The sequence below is a fragment of the Chiloscyllium plagiosum genome, unplaced genomic scaffold (assembly GCF_037043375.1).
Source record: "Chiloscyllium plagiosum isolate Xiang-an unplaced genomic scaffold, Cpla_swu_hap1 HiC_scaffold_25, whole genome shotgun sequence".
NCBI lineage: Eukaryota > Metazoa > Chordata > Chondrichthyes > Orectolobiformes > Hemiscylliidae > Chiloscyllium > Chiloscyllium plagiosum.
The window spans coordinates 26,227,775-26,254,400 of record NW_028270163.1 but is presented as its reverse complement, the minus strand read 5'-3'; the positions used below and the strand labels follow the sequence as shown (position 1 = coordinate 26,254,400).

General features: G+C 41.7%; 1 protein-coding gene across 1 annotated transcript in view; it reads left to right on the top strand.

The window, feature by feature from the left end:
* The first annotated feature begins 1,011 nt into the window (after nucleotides 1–1,011).
* The window catches only part of usp43a (ubiquitin specific peptidase 43a), a 471,198-nt gene continuing 445,583 nt past the window's right edge, over nucleotides 1,012–26,626 (top strand). Inside the window, exons 1-2 of the mRNA XM_043714590.2 lie at nucleotides 1,012–2,057; nucleotides 8,486–8,623. Coding sequence (XP_043570525.2) covers nucleotides 1,413–2,057; nucleotides 8,486–8,623 — 783 coding nt within the window. The 5' untranslated portion in view covers nucleotides 1,012–1,412. The remainder of the gene's footprint in view (nucleotides 2,058–8,485; nucleotides 8,624–26,626) is intronic.

The following is a 26,626-nucleotide window of genomic DNA, read 5'->3' as shown; positions in this document are numbered from 1 at the left end:
TTTTTTTTCTCCCAGAGTGACAGTTGAAATTATTAATTACGTCTCCCTGGTTACACAACACAAGTTTGAAATCAGCTTTTTTTCACGTTAAGATTTTGTTTCTTGTCTCTTCTGTGCTAGGAATTTGTCGGCTGATCAATTGAAAATAGACAGCCAGCGCTTGGGGAACGAGACAAAAACAAGCCTGCAGATGCTGGTATCCAAAATAAACAGGCAGGAGGCTGGAAGAACACCACAAGCCAGGCAGCATCAGGAGGTGGAGAAGTCAACGTTTCGAGTGTAGGGGAGACTTCGTTAACAGTTTTGAGTATGATTCTAGTAGTATTTGCTTTTAACGTGTTTGACCACCGATACAGACTGCATATGCGCCTGGGTGCGTAACCCAGGCAGCGTAACCATTTGACGATAGTGTGAATGAGAGGTTTTAGGCAGTACAGTACACGTTGTGGCACATGGTGCAGTGGGCTATTGCAATTATGACCAGGGAACCTGTGAGATAGCATAGCTTGCATTCTTTGGCGCTAATCCACTGCATACAACTCCTGAACTGACGCCAGTTCGACTTCCCACCGCGGAGGGAGATACAATTGGAACAGTTTAAAAATAAATGCAGAATTCCGATTGTCCAACTCAGCCAAACAATCTATCTGAGTTCTTCACTGCAACGCTGCTGGTGGTATTTACAGCAAGGCGGCTGGAGTTACATTGCAACAAAATAACACGGGCTCATTGAAGGAGGTTAATTTACCTGATCCCCATTCCCTTGAGAAGTACCGCAGCACTTCAAAGCATTGACACTAAGATTACGAGTGTGAATCATATTTATTTGGGGGGTGGGAACGGACGAAGAAACTGGTTTAGAAAAAAAAACACGAGGGAGCAGTGCAATGTCCAGACTCCCGTGTTCCGTGCAGTCAAATCTCCCAAGTAATGTTGTTTGGCACCATTGTGAGGGCAGAGAGAGAGGGGGGCGGAGAGGCAGCCGATGGTCGGCTTGTCTCCCTCTCCTCAAACCAGCAGCCAGCAGCATTTCCCGTGGAAAGGAGAGGGAGTAGGAGCCTGGCGCTGAGCTAGAGGGCGGAGCAACACAGGGCACCTCCAGCAGTCCAGCCCCGCTCCCATTCATAGCGACAGCACACCGAGGGAGGGAGCAGCACACCTTGTGTGTGTGTGTGTTCGGAGTGGGCAAGAGTGGGAGGACCTGGAGCCCGAGAGAGTGAAGCAGCTATCGGTGCAGGCGCTGTGTGAATGCAGAGTAACCCCCACCCCCACTCGAACCCGTGTGTCTCCAGTGAAGGGGGGGAATCTCCGCACGGAATGGGATTCTCTGGGGCTTGCTGAAGCACTTGCTGCTGGAGGCAGGCAGCAGCTGCCGCTCTCAGTGATGGCCCTTTGAGGGAGAGGCCCAGCGAATGGCCAGCGCGGCTCCGGCCAGGTCCACCCTGAAGGGCCAGATGAACAAGGGCAAGCGCAGGAAGTCCTTCTCGGGCAAACTGTTCAGGAGGAGGTCGCTCAGGTCGGTCGGCAGCTTCGTGCGGGGGGTCTTCAAAACTTTGTTCACTTTGGCACCTTTCGGAGAGGGGACCCCTGACGGAGATGGAGGAGGTGGAGGTGGAGGGGAGAAACAGGCGGATGAAGAGGAGGAGGAGGAGGAGGACGATGGAGGCTTCAGGGACGGGGCTGTCACCCTGGCCACTTGCAGCGAGCACCGGGAGGAGGAGGAGGAGGCGGCTGCCGGGGGTAAGAGCCTGAGCTTGCCCCGGGGAAGGGAGCGGCTGCCCGGGGACAAACCCCCCGGGGTGCTGGGCTTGAAGAACCACGGCAATACGTGCTTCATGAACGCCGTGGTGCAGTGCCTGAGCAACACCGAGCTCTTCGCCGAGTACCTGGGCTTGGAGCAGTACCGCTCCGAGCTGAAGCAGCTCCGAGCCAACGGCACCCTGGGCAGCAAGGAGCCGGTGTCCCACTCCAAGGCAGAAGTGACCGAGCAGTTGGCAGCGCTGGTCCGTGCTCTCTGGACCCTCGAGTACACCCCGCAGCTCTCCGTGCAGTTCAAGGTACGAGCTCATGGTCCAGCCCCCCTTCCTTCTCCAAGTCCCACCCAGTAAACCAACACAGGGGCAAGTCAGGAGAAAGTGAATGTTTTGTTTCAATTTATGTCCAAACGGTTAAATTGCAGAAACTTTGACGGAAACAATTGTCACAAAAAAAAGTTTGAGGATTTGATTCTGGAGAACTATCAGGTGTCGCCTGTAGTTTTCCTAAACTATAAATACATTTCAACCTGCTGCGTGTCTCTTGTTGGCCACTGGAAGTTTTGACTGTCAGCCACAGATTAAAAAATAATTTTTTAACTTATTTTTCTGATCGACCTGTTCAAAGGTAACAAGTCCCAAGGTGTGTGGGACTTAAACTCCCGGTGCGCTGTGCCACAAGAACGAGGTTTGAATCTGTTTTTGTAAACTCTGAGCTATACTTGGCTAACTTTCAGAGTACTGTTTACTGTCTGTCCTGACTCTATAGCTAATGATAGTTGATTTTTAAAAAAAAATGCAAGCTTTTGTTTGCTGTCCAGAAATGTCGTCAACAATCAGGGCCCTGTTTTTGATAGTTATGGAGTCATACAGCATGGAAACAGACCCTTCGGTCCAACTCTTCCATGTCGACCAAATTTCCCCAATCTAAACTACTCCCATTTATCTGCGTTTGGACCATGTCCCTCTAACTTGGACATAGTGAGGACTACAGATGCTAGGAAGTCTCAGTCGATAAAATGTGGAGCTGGAAATAAAGCACAGCAGGTCAAGAAACAGCAGAGTTGACTTTTCAGGCAGGATCCTTCAGGACTGGAGAGGCTAAGCTGGGTGGGGCTGGGGGAAAGGTGTCCGATGGCCATAAGTAGATGCAGATAGGACTCGGAGTGTGGTGCTGGTAAAGCACAGCCAGTCAGGCAGCATCCGAGGCGCAGGTGAATCAACATTTCGAGCAAAAGCCCTTGGTCAACTCTCCTCCTCGGATGCTGCCTGACCGGCTGCGCTTTTCCAGCACCACAATCTTGGACTCTGATCTCCAGCATCTGCAGTGCTCACTTTCTCCCGGATAGCAGGTGATTGTAATTGGTCAGTGGGGAGGATGGAGCAGATAGGTGGGAAGAGCAGATTAAGTCAGGTTAAGGGGATGGACGGAGGGGGCTGGATCCTGATGGGCTGGGGGGGGGGGGGGGGGGGGTTGCAGAGATTTGGAAGCTGGTGAACTCTATTTTGAGGTCATAAGGTTGTAAGCTCCCAAGGTGGAGGATGAGGTGTTCTTCCTCCAGTTTGCTGAGGTCTTATTTTGATGGTGGAGGACGCCCAGGGTGGCCATGTGGTTGGGGGAGTGGGAGGGGTTGATTAAATAAAAGCTTGGCAGATAGGCGGCACTGTGGCACAGCAATTAGCACTGCTCCTTCACAGCGTCAGGAATCTGGGTTCGATTCCACTTTTGGGTGACTGTGTGAAGTTTTTAAGTTTTCCCCCCCCAGGTGAGTTTCCTCTGGGTGCTCCAGTTTCCTCTCACAATCCAAAGATGTGCAAGTTAGGTGTATTGGCCATGCTAAATTGCCTGTAGTGTCTAGGGATGTGCAGGCTAGGTGGATCTGCTATGGGAAATGCAGGGTTATAGGAAATAAGATTGGGGAGGATGGGTCTGAATGGGATGCTCTTTGTAGGGTCAGTGTGGACTCAATGTGCCAAGTGGTCTCCTTCTGCATTGTAGGGATTCTGATTCTATGAATAAAATGTAGAAACAATTGAAGTTATGCACTTTGGCAGGAAAAATAGAGCTGAACATTATTTAAATTGGGAAAGACTGTAGAGAGTATCAGCACAGAATGATTTGGGTAAATGAATAACAAAAAGTGAGCATCCAAACCCAGTGGGTAAAAGGGAAAGCAAATGGAATGCTGGCCTTTATTTTAAAGTGAACAGAATATAAAAATAGGGAGATTTCACACAAACTACTCAAGACACTAGCCAGATCACAACTGGAATATTGTGATCATCCTTGGTCCCCTATCTGAGGAAAGATGTACCAACATTAGAAGCAGCTCAGAGGTGATGAGGAAGCATTTTCTTATTTTAAAGGGCAGTGAATCTGTAGAATCCTCTGCCCTGTCTTTTTACAAATTCAAGTTTCCATTAATGACACTCTGTGTTTGTGGAGGTTATGTTTTCTAGGTTGCCTCATTGAAAACAATGCTATATGTTTGGAACAGGAAACCAATTTTGCCGCTTTTAATTTCATGAATTGAGCTGCTCCTGTCTTAATGCAGGGAACCTGCAAAATAGATGTAGGGAATTGAAAGGAGTAGCAAAATGGTTTGTGGCAAACATTTACTGTAAAGACATTGTGACTGAGAATAAATAGAGACCCGAGATTTGCTTAAAGTGGGTCAATAATAGCTTCTTGTAGTAAAGTCTGTCAATTCTCCCTCTCCCTGTGATTGTCATAGACCTCTATGGAGTTGTCACTCTGTTGATACTTTGTTTCAGAGTAGTCACTGCAACAACTGTCCCCAGTGATATCACGTAAATTTTCACAGCTCTGCTCACCAGCTTCTGCTTAAACTTTAATAGTAGGAGAGTGCTGACTTCTGTTAGCATTAAAAATGAAACTTAATGGACCCCACTGATACTTTCAAACTTGTTTTTTGGACTGGCTACAATTACCTTGCAGTGAGTGTGAAACTGCATTATTGATGCAGTCTAGCACCTTGTGGCCAAGTTGAATTGCACACAGCCTTCTGAAACTTAATTAATGTTAATTTGTGTTGCATTCACTGTCAGGCATTTGCTTTCTGCTCCATTTTATTAATGAATGGCAGTTTCCAATTTCAAGAAAATTTACAGACCCACTTGATTGTTTTATAAACTAAATAATTCAACCTGATCTAAAGCTGAGTAGTGTTTTAAGAGCAACAAGTATGTTGTTAGACTTGCTTTGATTTTTCTCATCTGAAATATGCAATTATTTATATGATTAGCCACTCCCAACTGTAAGTATGGTGTGCCTGAAATAACTCCACAGAGACCAGTATGCCATCACTAAGTCACCCTTTATTAACATGTGCACAGAGCTTGACACTTGTCTGGCTTCCTCTGAGTGAACAGAACCTCTGACACTCCTGTTTTTTTTGCAGTACACTGGGTGTGGCCAGCCAGCTCTGGGTCAATTCCCTGAACTGAGGAGATTCCATATCCTCTGTTTTTGTTTTGTTACCCCTGCATTGCTGCAACACAACAGTAGTACTTATTTTTCCCCACAGTACCGGTGTTGTATGTGCTGGGACTCAGTGAAAACACCATTTGTGTAACTAATTTTAGGAGAAAGTGAGGACTGCAGATGCTGGAGATCAGAGCTGAAAATGTGTTGCTGGAAAAGCGCAGCAGGTCAAGCAACATCCAAGGAGCAGGAGAATCGATGTTTCGGGCATAAGCCCTTTCTCAGGAATGAGGAAGGTGTGCCAAGCAGGCTAAGATAAAAGGTAGGGAGGAGGGACTTGGGGCAGGGACGTTGGGAATGCGATAGGTGGAAGGAGGTTAAGGTGAGGGTGATAGGCCGGAGATGGGGTGGGGGCAGAGAGGTCAGGAAGAAAATTGCAGGTCAAGAAGGCGGTGCTGAGTCCGAGGGTTGGGACTGAGATAAGGTGGGGGGAGGGGAAATGAGGAAGCTGGAGAAATCTGCATTCATCCCTTGTGGTTGGAGGGTTCCTAAGTGGAAAATGAGGCGCTCTTCCTCCAGGCGTCGTGTTGCCATGGTCTGGCGATGTAGGAGGCCAAGGACCTGCATGTCCTTGGCAGAGTGGGAGGGGGAGTTAAAGTTTTAAGCCACGAGGCGGTTGGGTTGGTTGGTGCAGGTGTCCCAGAGGTGTTTTATCCAATATTGCACAACCAGGAAAGATGGCCAGGGAACCAGTAAGAAGCAAAGCCTGGAAGGGGTAATGCTTATGTGGGGGGAAAATGAAGGGGGAGAGTGAGGATTAAAACAAAAATGCTGCTGTTTTTCTCTGTCAGCCAGGGCTCCCTGATTGGGCCAAGTTAATAGCCCCAGTCAGGGAACTTATATTCTGTGAGGGCCACTTGACTGAACTTGATACAATCACGACCTTGCCTTTTGCTTCTAACTTCTTGCAAAGCTTTTAACATTGAGGATTGATGGACTTAAGAGGCCATGAAATCAGAGTGGAGAACTTGAAAGGAGGACTGCTGCCTTTCTTATAAAGGGCCTTTACTAGCCTGCAGTTACACAGCGCATCACATTAAAACATCTCAAATACTTTGTAAGCATGATGATTAATATGGAGATTTTTTTGGTGTGATTTTTAACTCCCTCAAACTCCACTCACACACAAAGTTAAAATCAGATTCTTTGCATCAATAGCATCTGTATCCTCATCACAATTAATTAATATTTCATTGATGAATAAAAATTGATTAAATAAAACAGAAACGGCTAGTAGCACTCAGCATGAAGTTTGTTTCCATATTTACTTTTGCCTTGCACTTTCATCACTTTTCTCATTCAACTACTTCTATACAGCAATCCAGAATACAACTCTCTCGTTATTATCTACCCTCTTTTCCATGACATCTTCCTTATTTAAAAGCTGTTCATCTCCAGCATGTTGCAGTTTTGAAGAAATGCCAGACCCATTTCTCCATCTGCTGATCTGTCTAACTATTTCTTACATTTTCTGTTTATTTAAATTTTCAGTATCCATAAAACTTTGTTTGTTTGATGTTATGTGAAAGGGGAATATTAGCTAGCGCACTTTATTTTTCTCTGCTCGGTGCCATGGTATCTTCCACATTTATTTGTACGATCAGAGCATGCAAATTGGTAGCATTTGTCTAAAATCTCATTTGACAATCAGATATTCCTAATAGAACTGCACATGGATTCTACTGCCAGTATATATTTGAGTTAAACAAATTCCACAAAGAGATGAGCAGATCCTAGTGCATTTTAGGTCTAAGAACGACGGATTTTCAGTAATAACGCTACTCCCAATTGCACAGACTTGCATATGTTCGTGACATTTTACTCATGCAAAAGCACCTGGCTACAGTAGCTGCCAGATTTTATTTCTGTCACTACATTTGCTCATTTCAAAATGCAATAATTGAGGCCAATCTTTACGCCAAAAATTAAGGGGGGGGGGTTGAGTTTGATTATGAGTATAATATTTGAGGAGTTTATGTGCTTCTTTTGTTTGAACGTAAGTGAAATCCGAAAAGACCCATTACAGTGAAATAATTAAAAGCCAACAACACTGTAAATAAATCATTAAAATTATTGGAAATTTATTTTATAATATTGTGAGCCATATACATTTCATTCATATTTTATGCATACACAATGAATTTGGATCAGTAACATTTGCAGAATTATAATTTTTGGCTCTGAAAAAACGGGTCTTTGAAAAAGTGGGGTCAATGTTTAGATTAGATACAGTGTGAAAGCATGCCCTTTGGCCCAACAAGTCCACACCATCCCCCCTAATATTACGGGCAATTTAGCATGGCGAATTCACCTAACCTGTGCATTTTTGGACTGTGGGAGGAAACCCACACAGACACAGGGGGAATATGCAAACTCTGCACAGACAGTTGCCTGAGGCAGGAATTGAACCCAGGTCTCTTGCACTGTGAGACAGCAGTGCTAACCACTGTGTTACCATGCCTCCCAGGCAAGATATATATGAAGTACCTGGGTTCAATTCCCACCTCAGGCGACTCTCTGTGTGGAGTTTGCACATTCTCCCTGTGTCTGCATGGGTTTCCTCCGGGTGCTCCGGTTTCCTCCCACAATCCAAAAATGTGCAGGTTAGGTGAATTGGCCATGCTAAATTGTCCGTAGTGTTAGGTGAAGGGGTAAATGTAGGGGAATGGGTCTGGGTGGGTGTGGACTTGTTGGGCCGAAGGGCCTGTTTCCACACTGTAAGTAATCTAATTTATTGCAGCTTTAAAAGCCAAAACAGTTGGTTGACCTTTTTTTGCATGAGTATTTCAGGTATTGAACTAAAGACACTGAATATAAAGAGTTAATTGTTTAAATGTACTTGATGTCTTTAATACAGTAGTAATGGGGTTATAACTGTTAAGTCTTCATTTTCAGTGGCTACAGTAGAGTATAAACAAGCACCATCCCTTGTATGGGGCTCAGCAAAGTGCATATGTTCTACCATCCTTTTTGGTTTTAAAAATAAGTAACTGAACTGATGCGGAATATTCCTCTTCATTGACAGTCTTACATTTTCAAAGCTTCCTGTTCTTATTCCATGCATCTCGTATTTACTGTTTCAATTTCATCTCCACTGGGTCATGGTGTTTCCAGGATAATTATTAGCTTTTGCTACATTTGTAATTTCTAGACTATTGACTAACTCAAAAGGTTTTAACAATAATGACTTGTCTTAATAAACAAATGTTTCTTTGTTTTGTTTTAGAACATAGTAGCAAAATATGGGTCCCAGTTTCGTGGGAATTCTCAGCACGATGCACTTGAGTTCCTTCTGTGGTTACTGAACAGAGTGCATGAAGACCTCAATTGTTCACCCAACAAAAACTCAAAATCTTCCATTAAGGTGAGTTAACACCACTTTCTTTGTTCATTGATTGGCCAGGTCTCCTTTTACAAGCTACACAGTGTCTTACTGAGACGGACACAATAGACAACTGCAACTGTAGGAATGAGAGTAGTCTAACTGAATTATTTATTCCTCCTAATAAAAACAGCTTAGTATTAAAAATGTTCTGGATGAGGCATTCTGAATGTGTTCTCATTCTTTTACAACATTTATATCTATTTATTCACTTAAGAACTTTTAAACAATGTAAGACTTCAAATAAGTTACTGTTTGATGATTCTTGATAATTCCAAGAACACAATTAATTTATTCAAACTCTTGCGAATAAACTATTTATCAGATTAGTGTATTGCATTTATTGTCATTGATAAAATGTATATTGCTATTAATCATTTGTTTTGTATGAAAGGATGGTCTCACTCTTTACATGACTCTTGTTAGACTCAGCATAGTAGTATCACATAGCTACCTTTTAATGTACTTTCTATTATTTTATAAATGTGGCCTTCAACATTGTTGACTATAGATTAGAACTGTTAATGTCAAAGAATAGTTCATTTGAAATACCCCAGTTAAAATGCTTCTAGTTATTGGATTTAAAAATTCTTTTGAAGTTTTTGATATATTCTTGAAATAACAGACATTCAAATCTTTTACTGGTGTCACAGATAGAAATTGAGTATTCCATTCATAATTTTCCACAACTATAGCCTGCATTTGAGCTGTTGAATTATAGTTGATATATAACAAACAACACAGTAACATTGAGCCCACTGTAGTGGCACAGTTCATGTAATCATGTTGTAATGCTCTGAAAAGCCTACCTCAATGGATAGTTAACTCTTTTTTTTGTGTGAAAATCTTCAAGGCTTCTGTATGGAGATTAAAACAGGAGATGATGCTCTTTAGTATTGATGTTTCATAAAATAAAAGCCTTTCATTCCCAAGAAAATTGGATATAAATACACAATTGAGATCTAAAGTTTTCTGTGTTTGATTATTAGGATATATTGGTGGCTAAGTTCTAGTCTAAGATGATACTTTGTTTGGTGGCATGGTGGCTCAGTGGTTACACTGCTGCCTCACAGCATCAGGGACCCAAGTTCAATCCCAGCCTTGGGCTACTGCCTGTGTGGACTTTGTACATTCTCCCTGTGTCTGTGTGGGATTCTGCCGGGAGCTCCAGTTTCCTCTCACAGTCCAAATATTTGCAGGTTGGGTGGGTTGGCCATGCAAAATAGTCCGTGGTGTCCAGGGATGTATGGTACAGCCATGGGAAATAGTGTATGGTTGGGGCAATGCGTCTGGATGGGATACATTTTGGTGAGTTGGTGTTGACTTGAAGGGCCAAATAGCCTGCTTCCACACTGAAGAGATTCTGTTTCTTTATTAGAATTCAAGCAAATTTGTTGACTATCTGTTGATTATGCTGATTACTCTTAATATTGCAAGGTCAGGGACTGAGAAAATGTGGATATTGTATTTCATGATACAGGAAAACAGCAGGAAATGACAGATTTATAGTTCCCACTGGAGAGGTTTTTCATGATCTCTATCTTTGAGTTAGACATGTGTGACATTATGATGTATTTGAATCCTGTAAGTACATTCAGTGGGTATTGATGAGATCTCCTTCTCCAGCTGCACGTCAGACTTACTTTTAGTTTTTTATTGCTCCTTTTTAAAACTAAAGAAACAAATTTACATCTCTGGCAGTCTAGTATATTTCAAGATACTATTATTGTATTAGAGTCCTATATTTGTTCAGTATTGGTTCCTTAAATATTAATATTTGCAGTTTTGCAGTTATTAATTACATATCCTTGTTTTTTGGTTCACTGATTAGATTATATATTTTCTATAATAGGAATGTTTTGGTGGCCAGTTTTTAAAAATTATGAAGGAAAATACAAAACACAGCAGCTGCTTCACGTCAAATACATGAAATGTGCACGTGTGTTGTGTACCCAGTGTTTCTCAGGTCCAACTGACAACAATCTTTTACCACAATTTTTGGTCCGTCCAACTTTTGAGAATGTGTGCTCCATGTTCACTTGTACAAATTTTATACTTAAAACTTTATTCTAGGTTTAAAAAACATGCAGTTTGCACATGGCAAAGAGAAATATTGCACTATACAAGCAGTTACTCCCTGATAAGTTGCTATTCTAGTAATTCTTGTAATTATTCTGTGATAATTTTCAAATTGCTTTGGTTGGGTAACGGTTTTCAGAATTCTAAACAATTTGTTTCAAATGATTTGAGTAAGACTTATCAAATCACGTATTTGACTCCCTTATCCTGTGGAGAAATAACCTACTTTACATGAATATACATTTTTGCTTGATTTGATAGCAGCATTTGTCTTTCAGTCGGTTTCAGAATTTTTTTTAAAAAAGACATTTGACTGCAAGGTGACAATCGTAAACTTGTTGTCTGTAGTATTAGAGCTCAGTTTCTGGAATATGAGTGTGTGGAGAGGCTTTAGCCATTGAGTAGAGAATGAAATTTAATACAGGAAAATGTGCATATTGGATTTGAAAATGGGAAGCAGATGTATGCCATGAATAGTGTTGAATTAAATGATAATAAATTAGACTTCGGAGTATTTATTGACTTGATGTTCAACTTATCCACCCAATGCAAACCAGCAAGCACCTAAACCAATAAAATGTTGAACAAAAGCCAGAACTGTACACAACTGGACTAAATTGTGATCGAGCTATATGGTATCCTATCCAGACCACATTTTGAGGAATTCTGGTTCCTAGATAGAAGAAAGACTTTTATGCGCTGTGGCTTTGTTTTACAGTGCCTCCAAGGCTGATTCCTATTTGAGGAAAATCTGGAGGAACGTAGGTTGCAGACACTTGAAAGAAAGCAATTGAAACTCGAGCTGACAGAAAGATATAAGGTTGTGAACTGTTTAGAAAAGGTAATAATGGAAGTTCACCTTCTGAGAACCAAAATGAAATGTTGTTTGAAGTATGAGGTTAAGATCTGGTGACTTAGTGGGAAACTGCATTATGTTCACAGTCTATCCTACAATTAAAAAGTCGCCCCACTTTCTTTTCTGAACTAAATCCCAATAAGAACTATCTGACTTTCTTGAGTATCTAGGAACAAACTGCTGTAAATGACATCATATATTTGAATGGCGAGATATGGAACAAATATTTGGACATTATTTCGTAGCTAGTGTGTCACATTTTAACCTGATATAATTTTTTAAAATAACACTTTTTATTGTTGTTTTATTATTTAAAAATTCTGCTTTTAAAACTCTTTTTTCTGAATTTTTATTTCATTTAGAGTCATAGAGATGTACAGCATGGAAACAGACCCTTCGGTCCAACTCGTCCAAGTCAACTAGATATCCTAACCTAATCTTGTCTCATTTGTTAGCACTTCACACATCCTTCTAAACCATTCCGATTCATATATCCATCCAGATGCTTTTTAAAAGCTGTAATTGTACCAGCCTCCACCACTTCGTCTGACAGCTCCTTCTATACATGCACCACCCTTTGCGTAAAAAAGTTGCCCCTTATGTCCCATTTAAATCTTTCCCCTCTAACCCTAAACCTAGGTCTTCTAATTCTGGACTCCCCTACCCCAGGGAAAAGACCTTGTCTATTTACCCTATCCATGCCCATCATGATTTTATAAACCTTTATTAGGTCACCCCCCAGCCTCCAGCACTCCATATAAAACAGCCCAGCCTGTTCAACCTCTCCCTATAACTCAAAACCTCCAACCCTGGCAACATCCTTGTAAATCTTTTCTGAACCCTTTCAAGTTTAAGAACATCTTTCCAGTAGGAGGGAGTCCAGAATTGCACACAATATTCCAACAGTGGCCTAACCAATGTGCTGTACAGTCAACATGACCTCCCAACTACTATACTCAATGTTCTGACCAATTAAAGAAAGCATACCAAACACTGCCTGCACTATCCTAGTCAATATTTAACTAAGCCACAGGGACCTAAGCATTTAAAGTTTCTTTTCCCATCTGTGTCGAGTCAGCTGATTCCAGCCTGTTGACTTTAACTAAACTGTGTCACAATTGCTGTAGTTGTGGCTTAGAATCAAATATTGCTTGAGTACACCTCTGTGAAACGTGATGAGACTTTTATGACTTTAAAGCTGCTATATAAATTTAAGTTGTGGCAACATTGTGCCAGCTGGTTGAGAAGTGTCAGAATTATGCAGGATTCCTGCTTTGCATTAATAACCAGCAGTGCTACTTGTAAATGCACAGATGTTAATTTCAGTTAGGGAATAGATCTAGCTTGGGCATCACTGTCAAATACCTTGCCAGTACTCTCCAGCTAGCCTCACCTGTGCGGGTAGTCCCCTTTACTAAGGAATTAGAATGTCTGTCAGACATTTTCGCGGTAGCAGATTTTCAAATCTGAAAAATTTTCAAAGAGAAAGGAACAAAAAGAACAGCAAAAATTTAATATTATCTAAATGTAATCGAACTATTTCATAACAGTTCCTTTCCTCACAGCTTGAAGTGGCTGACATTGACTGTGTTATGGACTAGACCAAACCCTCTTCACATATGTCGAGGTAATAACCTAGACCCTAAATTTTAACTTACTTAACAGCAGGTGTAAGGTGCTCTGTTTTCAGATGTAATTTGGTTACATTACTTGGCTTTAAATGAAACATACTTCATTCTAACATTAAAATTAAAATACAAACAAAAGAAAGAGGAATTGGTATAACTTAACTCTACTGGAAAACTTAACAGAATAATAGATTATTTAACTAAACAGCAACTGTTCCAATATAGTAACGTTGCATAAATATACCCTTGACAAAGATTAAATTTGGTAAAACAGATTGGCCACGTGCAATTCTGGCAGCAGAGAAAGAATCCAAGCTTTTAGCTGTAACAGGGAGAGAGTTGTAACAGCTTTCACAACCAGCATCAAAGACCCAACAACTACAGAGAGCTAAACTAAAACAGTGGTTCCTGACTCCACCCATTCATGCTGCTTCTATTGTTTCAATTTTAAAAAGAAAAATCCCAAGGCCTCACAAGCGCTTTACTTTATTGGCTCAAAGTGTATCTTTAAAAAAAAAACCCAGCACAAAATAAAGCTGTAATGTCATCTGAACTGGGAGATGACCCTGCTAGCTCAACCACATGATCATTTTTCAGCATGTGCTGGTAAGCTCTTTGATTCCTGACTTCACTGCCACTGTGGTACTTGTGAACAGAAGTGTTGACCCTAACCTTCTAATAGCAGTGACTTAACAGAGAAAGCCTTATGTTTCCATGTGGGGAAATTATTCACATCACAACCTTTTATGTGCATAGGAGGAAAGTATTTTTAAAGTGGTTTCTTTTAAGGGAATCATATTGTGCACTACGTAAGCATTTCATTTCAGAGATAAATGTAAAAAAGGTTTGCTTGTTGATAATATAAATGCAGATAAAGTAGCAACTTAAAGATTCATTGCTGCAGTGAATCAGGTGTGGGTGCATTGACATTATCAACTATAGTGAATTCAAACTGACAACTATCCATCCACAGCTTTGATCTCTGAAAATGAAAATGCTTTCTCTAAGGGATGTTGAAAATTTAATGTTTTATTCAAACCCAACTTACTGTACGTATTTAATGCTGAACTCTTGGTTACAAAGATGCATTACAGAGAATGGGATAGAACATATTTCCCATCTAGTTCAGTCTGGAGGAAGAATGCCTGTGTTGAAAGCTCTAAAACCCTTTGAAGAGGAAGCCATGAAGATTACAGGCAGTTAGTCTGTTGTAATGGACAAGGCTGAATAAGCCAGCCACTTGAGTGAGAATGCTTTTCGCCTTTCTCTGGTACATGGGCACATGTGTAAAACTGTCGTTTCTAGATGTACAAGCTTCTACTTTAATGTCTTTCTTTTTCTCACAATGAGACCCAACAAGGGGCACTTCAGGTTGTCATCACAGGCACTGGAGGCCCAAGCCCAGAGAAGAAAGTGATAACTTCATGTCTGATGATAAAGACCAAGACTACCCTAGAGGATGCACCATCAGCTACCTCATCCTCATACTCCTCCAGTGCAGTTATAGTCACACCGCCCTCAGAGGGTGACTGTATGGGATTGAGAGCAAATACTGGGGATCACTTCACAGACACTTCACAGCAGCAGAGGGGAAGGTGTTACCCTAACAAGGTTCCTGGCAATAAGAGGCCTGTTGGGGATGAGGCCTTTGTCTCAGGTACAATAGGCCTGTGGAGACACAGCAACAGGCGGGGGATTATCTGGCAGAGGTGTAAGAGATAATGTGGAACCTGGTTTGGAGGGCTGAGGAATGTATCTGAGCCTTGGATTTGGTCACAGTTCTGGTGTGAATGCATGGCTTCTTTGAGAAGTTTGCTGACTGACATGTCAAGTCAGGTCTTCTGTGAAGACCTACATTATGTCACTCTGGCCATGGACTTCATCCAGCAGCAGCTGGGTGAGAGGAGAGCAAGCTAGCAATTCTCTGAGATACATAGAAGTGTCATTTCACAGTGGAGGAAGTGGGAAAGGTTTTGGAGATAGTGAAGTTCCTGTTTAAAAATTATTTATGGCTTGTGAACTGGCTCTCATCAGGCCAGGTGTTGGCTGCTCTACCGCTAACATGTCACCATGTAGAAAACTGGAATTTTTTTCTGCTATCTTGTACCTAAAAGTCTCATTAAGTTCCAGTCTCTGTGTGGGTTGTATAATAAATGCTATGGAGCTCACTTGGTTGGGTGGGGCTGTAGGCAGTAGACCGGATGATAGATGGATGGTCAGAGGGGGTTAGTTTGGTTATTGGAGGTATGTGGTAAGTGACCAGGGTGTATTTGGGAGGGGTCATTGGGCTTTGGGAAGGAGTATGTGTATTGGGAGAGTTTTTCTTTTAGTTATGATGGCATTAAACTAAACTTTAATCTGTCTAACATTTCCTGACAAATGATAAAACCAAGTACATTTGAGCTATTCAAAATGTTCAACTCTAACTTAGAGCCAGAAACTTTGCCCAACAGTCCCAGGGAACAGGAGAGTTGTCCATTGCAAGTTAAACTTCGTGGGCAACTCCCAAATCATTCCACCCATCAAGACTTCGACTGGACTTTGAGTTACATCTTCAGTGTTGTCTGGTCTACAATGGAGATTTGCCCCAGTGTCACGTTGTAGTCTACCCTGATGTCATGTAGTGTCTGACTGGATGCAGTAACTTGTTTTGCATGAAGATGCACTGATACTTGATCCCAAATTGTGACTCATTCAAGCATCAATTATTTTATTAACTATTTTATTCAAATATTGAAAAATAGTGCAAAGATAAGTAGTTAAGGGGACAACTGGAATTTGAATAATACAGCGTTTGTACCAATATTCTTTCCTTTTGTGTTCTGTACCTGACAGTGATAATAGAATGATCTGAAAAAGGTGATAACAAAAGATAATTTGAAATGGGGGCATCTCACTTTTAAAGCAAGTGTTCATTAGATAATGAGTTGCTTTGAACATATGATCAAATACTGGAATGGACTGAAATCCACTAAATGTAATTTGGTAATGATTTGAAAAGTAAAATTCAGTCACATGAAATACAAAGACTGCATAAATAATGCAGGCCATCAGTGCGTTATCATCAAAATTGTTTACAAATGCATCACTTTCAATGCGATGGGTGTTAACTTCAATTAAGCTAAATGAATCGATTTTACATTTGATTGAGAGCATACCACATTTTAAGATAATGAAAGAATTGTCCCAATTTGTGCTTGAAACAGTAATGTTTCTCCCTATGGTTCAATTTTAGATAATGGTGCTCGCTGAGAAGCATTTGATTGTATAGCTAACTTATTTAATACATAGCAACATCAGAGTTGTGTTGTACACCAGTGAAACAAAGCTCACTACTGAAAGCTCCATAAATACTCCATTTAACAATAATGCTGCAGTAAAGAAAGCCTATTGTCAGTGCATTTCTTAAAAAATGCTCACCTCTGTGGTAACCCATTGAATGAGCATATTGCTTTTTATACATGTCAATGTTCAAAATTATCCAATGCTTTTTTAACATCAAGTTGTTTGTTCAATACATATATTCAGTGATTGAACTGATGAATGGATAGATGTCACCATTCATGAAGCAAGCTCGTGCCTCCTGAGAGAAGTTTTTTTTAATGCAAACTTCGTCCTAAAATTTTTGTTTGTAGGTGAACACTGCTTTTCTTAATGTAATTTAATGTTTGTTTGTGCCCTCGCCCTCAGTTTCAGTGCAAGTTAAGGACCATTCTGAGAGAAATGCAAATGAAACTATTGAAGAAATGTCTGTAGACATTCTGAAATGCATATCATGGATATTTTCTCTGTTTTAAAAATGTCACTTCTATATAATACATAACATTCACAGTTATAAGTAGGGTTTTATGATGTTATCACAGCTTCACATTCCTATGAATAAAGCTGCAAGCCAAAGGTTTCCTTCTATCACAATAGCTGTGTCTGTGTATTTAATCAGTAAATGATTTTTCCAGTACAAATGTTTAAATAATCTTGCTGAGCTATGCAGCATTGGTTATTTCAGTAGCAGATTTGTTACCCAGAGTGCACATTTGGATCCGTAGGCATGTTGAGTTTGAGTGTAGAGATAATGAAAGGCTCAAGACTGGTTTTGTAATTGCTGCTTGACTAATTACTCTTTCAGTGTCTAATTAATAGCTGTATAATGGTGACTTGAGAAGTGAGGAAGCTGCTGGCAATTGAGTAGCTAGCAGACGTGAAAGGCACAACTTCAAGATTATATATGAATGTGTTACGTTGTGTGCCTAGGTGATGTTCAAACTAATTTATGATTGAAAACAGTCAGAATCTGAGTTAACAGCTCCTAAGTAGTAGGAGAAATGTTTTTAGTCAAGAGTGTAGTGCTGGGGAAGCACAGCAGGTCAGGCAACATCCGAGGAGCAGGAGAAGCAATGTTTTGGGCAAGAGCACTTCATCAGCCCTTTCTGATGAAGGACTGTTGCATGAAACATCGCATCTCCTGCTCCTCCGATGTTGCCTGACCTGGTGTGCTTCCCCAGCACCACACTCTTGACACTGATCTCCAGCATCTGCTGTCCTCACTTTCTCCCAGGAACATTTTTAGTGTCATGCCATTCTTGGTGTAAAGTAAGTTTTCACTTGCACAATGTAGACTGTTCAAATACACTGACACATAGTGGAGCAAACTTGGATGAGTTGTTGATGAAGTGAAGGGCTGAATTTTCCCAGATTTGCCAAAGTGCTGTTTTTGGTGCAATTCATTTCAGATACCCCATCTATGGCACGTATGAACATTTCTGATTCGATTGTCTGTTCCTCAGCTCAGTTAGTTATGGCACTGGCTTTTGTATTGCCCGATTCATGTAATCATGAAGCAGAAGAGCTCAGAATGGTCACTGGGACATGCATGCAGGTAGTGCTGTCTTTAAATGTCAACTCTCGTTCCCATTCAACAGCAGGGACCTGAAGGTGAACGGGGTGGCTCATTGATTGTCAGAAGGGAAATACTCTTTTTTTCCAGACCAGCAAGTGAGGCCATGTCACCAGCTGCCAGCCTGGAGAGAGGTAGCCACCAGGGTAAGGTTTGTCTCCCAGATGAAAAGGAACACTCAGCCATTCCAGAAGAAGGTTAGCAACCCTCAGTGCTCTGCAAGGGTAAGTGCCACCATTTTCAGTCCTTCACTCAAACTCACCGGGCCGTCACTCCCTCCCTCACCGGGCCGTCACTCCCTCCCTCACCGGGCCGTCACTCCCTCCCTCACCGGGCCGTCACTCCCTCCCTCACCGGGCCGTCACTCCCTCCCTCACCGGGCCGTCACTCCCCCCCCCTCAGCCGTTGCACGTGCCTCTGGCCAAGGCTGACGGACCATGGCTCTCACAATCTCATGTGCCATATCCTCTCAGTGACATTCACCCACTTCGTTCTCCAAATCTACTAGCCCTTCCTGCCCCTGTGCCCCACCTAGTCTCATAGGGGACCCCTCCCCACCCCTCCATCCTCTGTATCGCCACTACTACCTCTCCCATTCTCTTCAGTCAGACCCGCTCCCTCCCTTTGTGTCATTGCCTATGCTAGCCGAGAGGCCGAGACTGGCAGAAGCATGGTGGATTTATTAACGCATTCTGTTTGAGAAAAAGATACTGGTGTTGGCTGGGGAAGAGGGTGAACAGACATGTCACTGAGTCCTCTGTGGCCAATCAGCTGAGTGAGCTATATTGTGCTAGACTGTGCTTCTGTCCCATTAATGCCCGTGGTATTTATTCTCATCCTGAACAAGCTGTTAGCTCTTTTTCACAATTAATGCCATCTCTTCTCTTATGCAGGTACTAATGGGACTCAGTAGCCTTGCACAGCAGAGGGAAACCAGCATCAAAGATGCTGAGTTTAACCCCTATCTCTCTGAAGGAAGGCATCTGACCCCCAGAGGATATAATTGCAAAGCTTTCCCCATGCACCCACCACCATCTCAGACACTCTCATCTTGGTGAATGTGCAGTTTACATTGGACTTGGGCACACAACGTGGTGAGCACATCACTGGCGAGTCTCTAGCTGGCTGAGGAGGAAACACCTCACATCTCTGGCACTGAGAGGACTGTTCAAGAGTGGGCATAGCTGGGCCCCAGTCCCATGGTCTGAGCCATTAGTGACTTTGTTAGAAAGGCCAGAATGGCTCAGTAACAGCAGACAGGCCTTTGTTTGCAAACAATCCTGCACCTTTGTAAATACTTGCACGTGGACATTCTTAAAATGTGTGCATTAATCTCATTGCAGCTGTAGCACCCGTTTGACATGAGCTGCTCTTCAAACATCTCGAGCATGAAAGTAGTTGTAAAAGACAAACATTTCTCATCTCTCACAAGCAAATGGCTCCTTGACTGCAGGTAACACCTGACATCAGGGAGCCTTGAACATTGCAGCTAAGGCATTGCTGTCCAATGTAGACCACATTGAGGTAACAAGTGTTGTGAAGGGCACAGCCTGCAGCGATGATGCAGCATCCCCTTTCTGAGCCACTCTGCCAGGCCCCACTGGAGTGGTCTGGGCATTGAAACTTCATCTTCAGGCTTATGCTCCATTCCACTATGGCCCTGGTAGAAGCACGTGCATTGTTTTTTGACATTGTTTGGTTTTGTAAAGGTGTCACAAGTGTTGTCTGCCAGTAGTCGTTGCTGTATAGGCTGAGGAGATTGGAAAGAGACAGGAACCTGCAGGTCAGTGTTAAGGTGCTCCCAAATCAATGTGGGTGCATTTGATCGACCTTTGTGACAGCTCCTTACAGTTCCCAGGAAGAAGCCAGACATATTGGACAATCTCACTGCATGCCATAAGTTGCCACATATTTTTCTCTCACGGTGGTTAGCACTGCTGCCTCATAACGCCAGAGACCCAGATTCAATTCCCGCCTCAGGCAGCTGCCTGTGTGGAGTTTGCACAATCTCCCCATGTCTGCGTGGGTTTCCTCCGGGCGCTCCGGTTTCCTCCCAAAAATGTGCAGGTCAGGTGAATTGGTTATGCTAAATTGCTCGTAGTGTTAGGTGAAGAAGTAAATGGGTCTGGGTGGGTTGCTGTTTGGAGGGTTGTTGTGGACTTGTTGGGCCGAAAGGCCTGTTTCCACACTGTAAGTAGTCTAATCTAATCTTTGGGTCTATAAAAAGGAAAATGGAAGTTGGACACTGTGATAAAGCTAAAATACCAGATGATCAAATGGGATTATGTGGTGTGCTCTCTAACACTTAGGATTATGTTCATTTATAGGGCAGTGAGGTGAATACCAGGAGTCTTTGAATTAAAGAGAAGCTGCCTAATGACAGCCTTGGCGTTGGTCCACCTGCACCTTGTTACAGACCTATGAGACCAGTGCACTGAGTTATCCAGAAGCCTGCAAACAAAATGCATCTTTTGAGGGATAAAAACAAAGAAAGGCTTTGTTTTTTGAAAAAAATGAGAAGATTCTAATTCAGGAAAAGATTCAGGTCCATCAGTTCAGCTACTGAACCAAGGATCGACCTTTGTATTGTGAGAAGGACAACTAGGGATGGGCAATAAATTCTGGCCAGCTGGCGATGCCCACATCTGGTGAATTAATTTTAAGAAATAATTCATTGTCCTTGTTATTTGGATTTTGATCCATCAAATTTGCTTGCTCCATCTGTACTTTTCTAGCCATAGTATTTGTCAAATTGTCTGTCTGTACTTGTTACATATGTGAATGACTGACTGTGTGTCTGTTTAGGGTTTTAAATGTCTAAAGGGGATAAAATTTAAGATTCATAGTCGTAATTAGGAATCCTTTTTTGCCACTTGATAAAAGAATAAGATTGTAAACAAATAAAATTATTTCCTGTTAATGATGGAACCTAGTGTGAATTTCTTTTAGCCTTAGCAGTGTGTCACCCCATTCATCGTCTTGGTGATGTATTTGGGTTTTTTCACATTGTGATGGCTTATGGAATAGTGGGCCTCCATTTTCGATGCTTTCTTTCTAATTGAGTTATGAGTCTGGGCTACTGACTCTCCTCATTGTAGGGGAAGGTTGTGAACTGTTGAAATCTGGAGGAGATTGTACCTGTAACTGCCTGGGTGCATTTCTGGACCAAGAGCTGGGAGATGTTGTACAGGTCCATAGTTCCCAGCCCCAGGGATTGATCTGCTGGCATAAAACCACATTGCAGCTGTGTCCTTGATGTACAGTGGGATGGGATGGCCACTCAATCATTCTGAGTGCAAGTCCTGCTCTCCGTTTGGTAATGATGGCCTTGATCAGCACATGCATTATGTTTCTGGCAGCAAGGCTGGTAGGTTTGTGGTCAGGTCAATCCCCTCTACTACCTTGGGAGATCTTCAGCTTGCTTTTCCTCCTGTGTTGTTGGGCTTGATGCTGACCTTCCAATTGATATCATCTTTTGGTGATGTTTCATGGTCAGCAACACTACAAGGTATCCTCTGAGCACTGGTTCCATCTCAGATGAGCAAGCCGATAATCTATGGAGAGTGTCAGAATAGAAAAACATACCAGTAATGATACTGCTGATCCCTCACATTAATCGTGATGAAAGAATATTGACCTCTTTGTGAAGGTGAAGCCTCTGTGATGCAATAACCTGCTTTGATAAAGAGCTCTGACCTCTGTAACCATGTACTGATGGAAGTTGTAGATCCATATTTCCTATGCTACATCAGTTGAATTAAACTCAGGCATTTCTCCACTTGGATAGCACCCCTGCTGAACATCTCAGAACATGTAATCAGATACTTACAGTGAGACGTGGAATGCTGCAGCTCTGAAACATTGTGTTAAGAGTAACAAGTACAAAAAGTAAAAATGGCCAAACCAGGTGCAACTTCTAAGTTTTCGTCTGCATGACTTTGAGTTTTACATGACAGGGGCCAATCGATCCAAAATATGTGATTGGCTCGAATTTGTGATGTTCGTGGTTACTAAAAAATGAGCTATTGATAGAATCCAATTTGATGGCAACCAGGCAGCATTACAGAATCAGTGGGGGCATGAAGAACATGATTGCTTTTAGCAGGGGCTCATATACAAGTCAGGGTACTCCACCCAAAAGAGAAAACGCAGTAACTGTTGTTTCCCAGTATCCCTGAGATTTATTTCTCCTTCAGTCCAGTTCTCCTTTGAGAGATGCAATTGAATCAACAGTACATTCCAAATCCTCATCATTTGTTGCATAAAAAAAGTTTTTCCTCATGTGACCTCTAATTCCTTGGTCAGTCACTGTAAATCTCTGCCCTCTGGTGATTGATATTTTAGCTCTTACAATAAAAAAAAGATTTTCTTCTAAATCATTCATGAATTTGAATGACTATCAAATCTCGACTTGCCCTTCTCTGCTCTGAGCAGAACAAGAGCTTCTACAGTTTATTCCCATTTCTGTATTTGGGTAAATCCTTTCTGTATCCTATCCAAAATGTCCATGGTCTTCCCAAATTGTGGTGCCAAGAATTTGACACAGTCCTCAACACAGGCTGCATTAGTTTATTTTATACATCTAGCATAATTTCCTGGCTTTTATATTTTATAACGTTATGGATCCCCAGAAGATAGAAATTAGAAAATGGCACATAATGGATGATATTGGGCTGATTGTCCATTGTATATATAATGACTGCAATGGAATTACTTACCAGACTCCACCTATATAAGATGCCTGTTGTGATATTCTCTGATTTACACTGCTCCCAAAGATTACATTTTTTACACCCCTGTGATTCATTGATTATATTGTTAACTTGTCCGATGACTTTCAAAGACTGGTGCTTCAATTCCCCTTGGCCTGTCTGTCCTTGGAGGCAACCTTTAGTGTTGTATCCCTGAGAGACATTATTACTTCCTTGATACTTCTACCTAAATGTGCGCCTTGCACTTTTCTCAGTTACATTTCATCTGCTATGTGTCCATCCATCCCACTCGCTGTCCATGCCCAGTGTAGACGAGTAGGAGGTTGGGAAGAACACAACAAGCCAAGCAATATCAGGAGGTGGAGAAGCCTGACTTGCTGTGTTCTCCAAGCCTCCTGCTTGTCTGCTATGCATTCCAGCATCTTTTTGTTTTGTCTCTGTCTATGCCTAGCAGTAGGCAGGCCAATAGTTAACATCTCAGCTAAAACGTGGTGTCTCTGATTGTGCAGCACTGCATGATGCTTGAGCCTCTCAGCTGGGTTTTGAACTGGCAGTTTTCTGACTGAAATGCAAGAGTGCCACAACTGAATAAAAGCTGTCACCTAAAGGGAGAGAAGCCATCCCAAGAAGTCTCGCTTAAAGATGAATCTGTGGTCCCAATCTCTGGGAATTTCTTTGGATGTTCTCACAGCTTGCTTCTGGTGGAAATCCTGGATAAACTCGATAAACAGGGTTTCTCCTAATAGTCTGTCAACATTACAATTGTCAATTTGAAGTGTTCCTGAGGAAGTTCTCAATGAATGTTCTTCACTTTGTATCTGGGGACGTATCTTTGATGTTTAATGAAGACTTAGTGTGAGTTCACCTTCCACTTTATTTGTAGTATAATTGGCACAATTTTCTTTCAAGGCATGCACCACTTAATTTTGACACCTTTTTGTTGAGGATTACGACCGTTGGGTACAAAATACTTTTTTTCCAATTCCCAGACCTGGTTCCATGTGCTGAAATTTAAGATACTTCTTGCTTAGTTTTCTACAGACATCATGGGTGGAACTCTTCCCCTCCCTGCTATAGCGTGAGAAAGATGAGAAAATACAGAGAGGGTGACAAAATCAGAATGGTGACATTTTCTCCCCGCATCTTAATTAGTGACCTCAGAATCCTGCCATCAAGCAGTGACCTCATTACTTCCATGCAGTTGCATCTCACTATAGCCCCAATTGCTTTACTTCTACTCCACAGTTTGGAGGCTGGGCCAGTTTTCCTGCAATAAAACAAAGAGAAGGGTTGAATATGATAGAAACAGTTAAAAGAGCAGTTACTGGTGACACAAAGGGGAGGTGTGTGGATGGTCCCTGCCTATGTAGTTGGATGGATGCATGCAATTAAGGATGTAGCCCATGAGCATGTGCAGTGTCAGAATTAGGGCGAGTGCTGACTCCGTCACTCTGAGATTATTTGCTGGACATCCTGCTTCACCTGGGATGCAACACTAAACCCCTGCCCACTCCCAGTTGCAGTTTGCTTCCAGGCTGGTCTGGGGTCTCGTGGCTTGGCCTTCTGTGATAGTCCTCAGGAAGATGAGTTGCCTTTCCCTCCACTACACCGAATCCAGTCCAGTCCATGAAGTGGGGAAGTGAGCTCGCTCTCTTCCTCTCAGCTATGTCCTGAATGTAGAGGCTTGAGCTGCACACTGTCAGGGCTAGGTCCTCGCTTGCAACATCCAAGTGGAGTGCAGCTGGGCTTTAACCCCAGTGATGTCACCACCAAACAGTGCTGGCTGAGGGTGGGGGTGAGGGTTGGGGGGATAGCGGTAGCACTTATAGTTCTCCTGCCACACAATTCCCTGAGAATGGCACTGAAGACCCAGCCATATAATGAAGGAGCTGAAGAGCAGAAGACTTTGTGAGAAAACTTGCTGTAAACCACGATGGACCATGCACCATGAATCTCCCTCAACAAAACACCTCAAATGAAATGGGAGAATTCCACCCAATTTCTTATATTTCATCTCAAAATAACCCCCAGTACATGAGAAGTGTTCTTTTTTCAGTTTACTGCATCAGCCATTCCCCATTAGTTTGGTCTTTTTACAATAGGTGTAGAATTCTGGTTTCTGTCCTTGATCAGACTAAAGCAATTCTGCAGCCCATCAGTCATTGCAGAACGTGAAGAATCTGCAGCTTGCATTATTTATACCGTTGGTTGTAAACCACAATGTGTTAGAAATTGGATACATTCCAACTAGCACACAGTTCTTCAGACAGTGCCTGTTGTCTTTGTAATGTATGCTGAGCCACACCCCCATTTAGAACTGAGAACACATTGCCCACTCTTGCGTGACATTGAACCCTAATAACTGGCAAAGAAATGTCAGCTTTTCATTCTTTAAATTTGTGGTTGGTCTCAAACAGAAAGAACAGTGTGATAAGCCAGTGTGTTATACCAAATGTCAGCTTCGGAGTTAAGCTGTTTTGTATTTTTTTAAACAATATTAGGTCAACTATCAGATTTTCTTTGTCGTATTAATGTCTCATTTTCTCTGTATTTGTTGGTCCATTAGTATTACATTTTAAACAAAAACAGAGAACTTAACTGAACCTAACCTAACAATTAATAAATGGTATCTTAAAAGTAGAAAATACTTCATTTCCTGCTGTTTCTCTGATCTACAAGCAGGAATGTATAAACTACTGTTTACAGCAACAACAATTGGCCTTTAACAGAAGGATTTTCCTATTTATATTATAGTGAATAGGCTTGGTGCCTTTAAAAAGGCATATTGCACTTTAGCAGCATACCCTGTAGTAATGTATGCTGAACATTCCTGTGATTTCTTTTTAAACAGCACTTCTTTTCATCACCATTTCCACTGGAGCCCTGCCTGTGTGTGAAAATTGATACCATCGTTTAAGATAATCAAATTTGACTTTGAGAAAAATGAAGTAAGACCATGCTTAACTGCATCAAGTAATCTGATGCTGTGAGCCTGATATTTGATAAAGATTGTGCTGGGGATACAATTGATATTTTAAAGCTTTTCAATACGCAGAATTAAAGTTGTTCTCATTTTAGTTTAAGATAAATATGATAATGCTTTCAATATGTATTTCCACTTACTATCAAAAAATATAATTATTTTCATTAAAAAAAAGTAAATTTGCATGACGGAGCAAATATGTCATAGGGGATATTACCCAAAAGTTACATTGATTATTGCAAAAGAAGAAATAAATCATAAGAGTCATCACTGTTTTGTTTTTGGAATCCTCATAAAATGTTTATTTTTATCTTAGTATCATCTCTCTAAATTCTGGCTAGTTTAGGAGCTTTTTAATTTCGAACAATGTTTAAAATTCTTTTAAACCTCCTGTTGGCACCACATAATTCATTTTTTAAATTTCCCTTCTTTGTGATCTTGTCTGTTTTTTTTAACTGGTCACCGTGCCAAATGGAAAGTGCATCAGATCAAATGGCTTATGTTGAATTTTCCATAAATAAGTCCTGCAAAATCAGGTCTTGACCTGAATGTTTGAGTAATAGCAGTTTTATTGCAATGAAATGCCTCCACAATTATGAGCAAATTCCAGACAGCTTTCAAAAGCTACGTTATAGAGTAATGATGCTGGTGTCCAATTCGAGGAAATGCTTAAACACCTAACTAAGTATGGTGTGTTCTTTCTATAAAATCTTAATGTACATTTTACTGTCAAGAAGGCAACTTTTTCCCCCTAAATTTAAACTTATTTTTAAATTGTTGCTCGTTCAACAGATCTAAATAGTTGGAAAGTTTTTAGTATGGGATCTGAGATA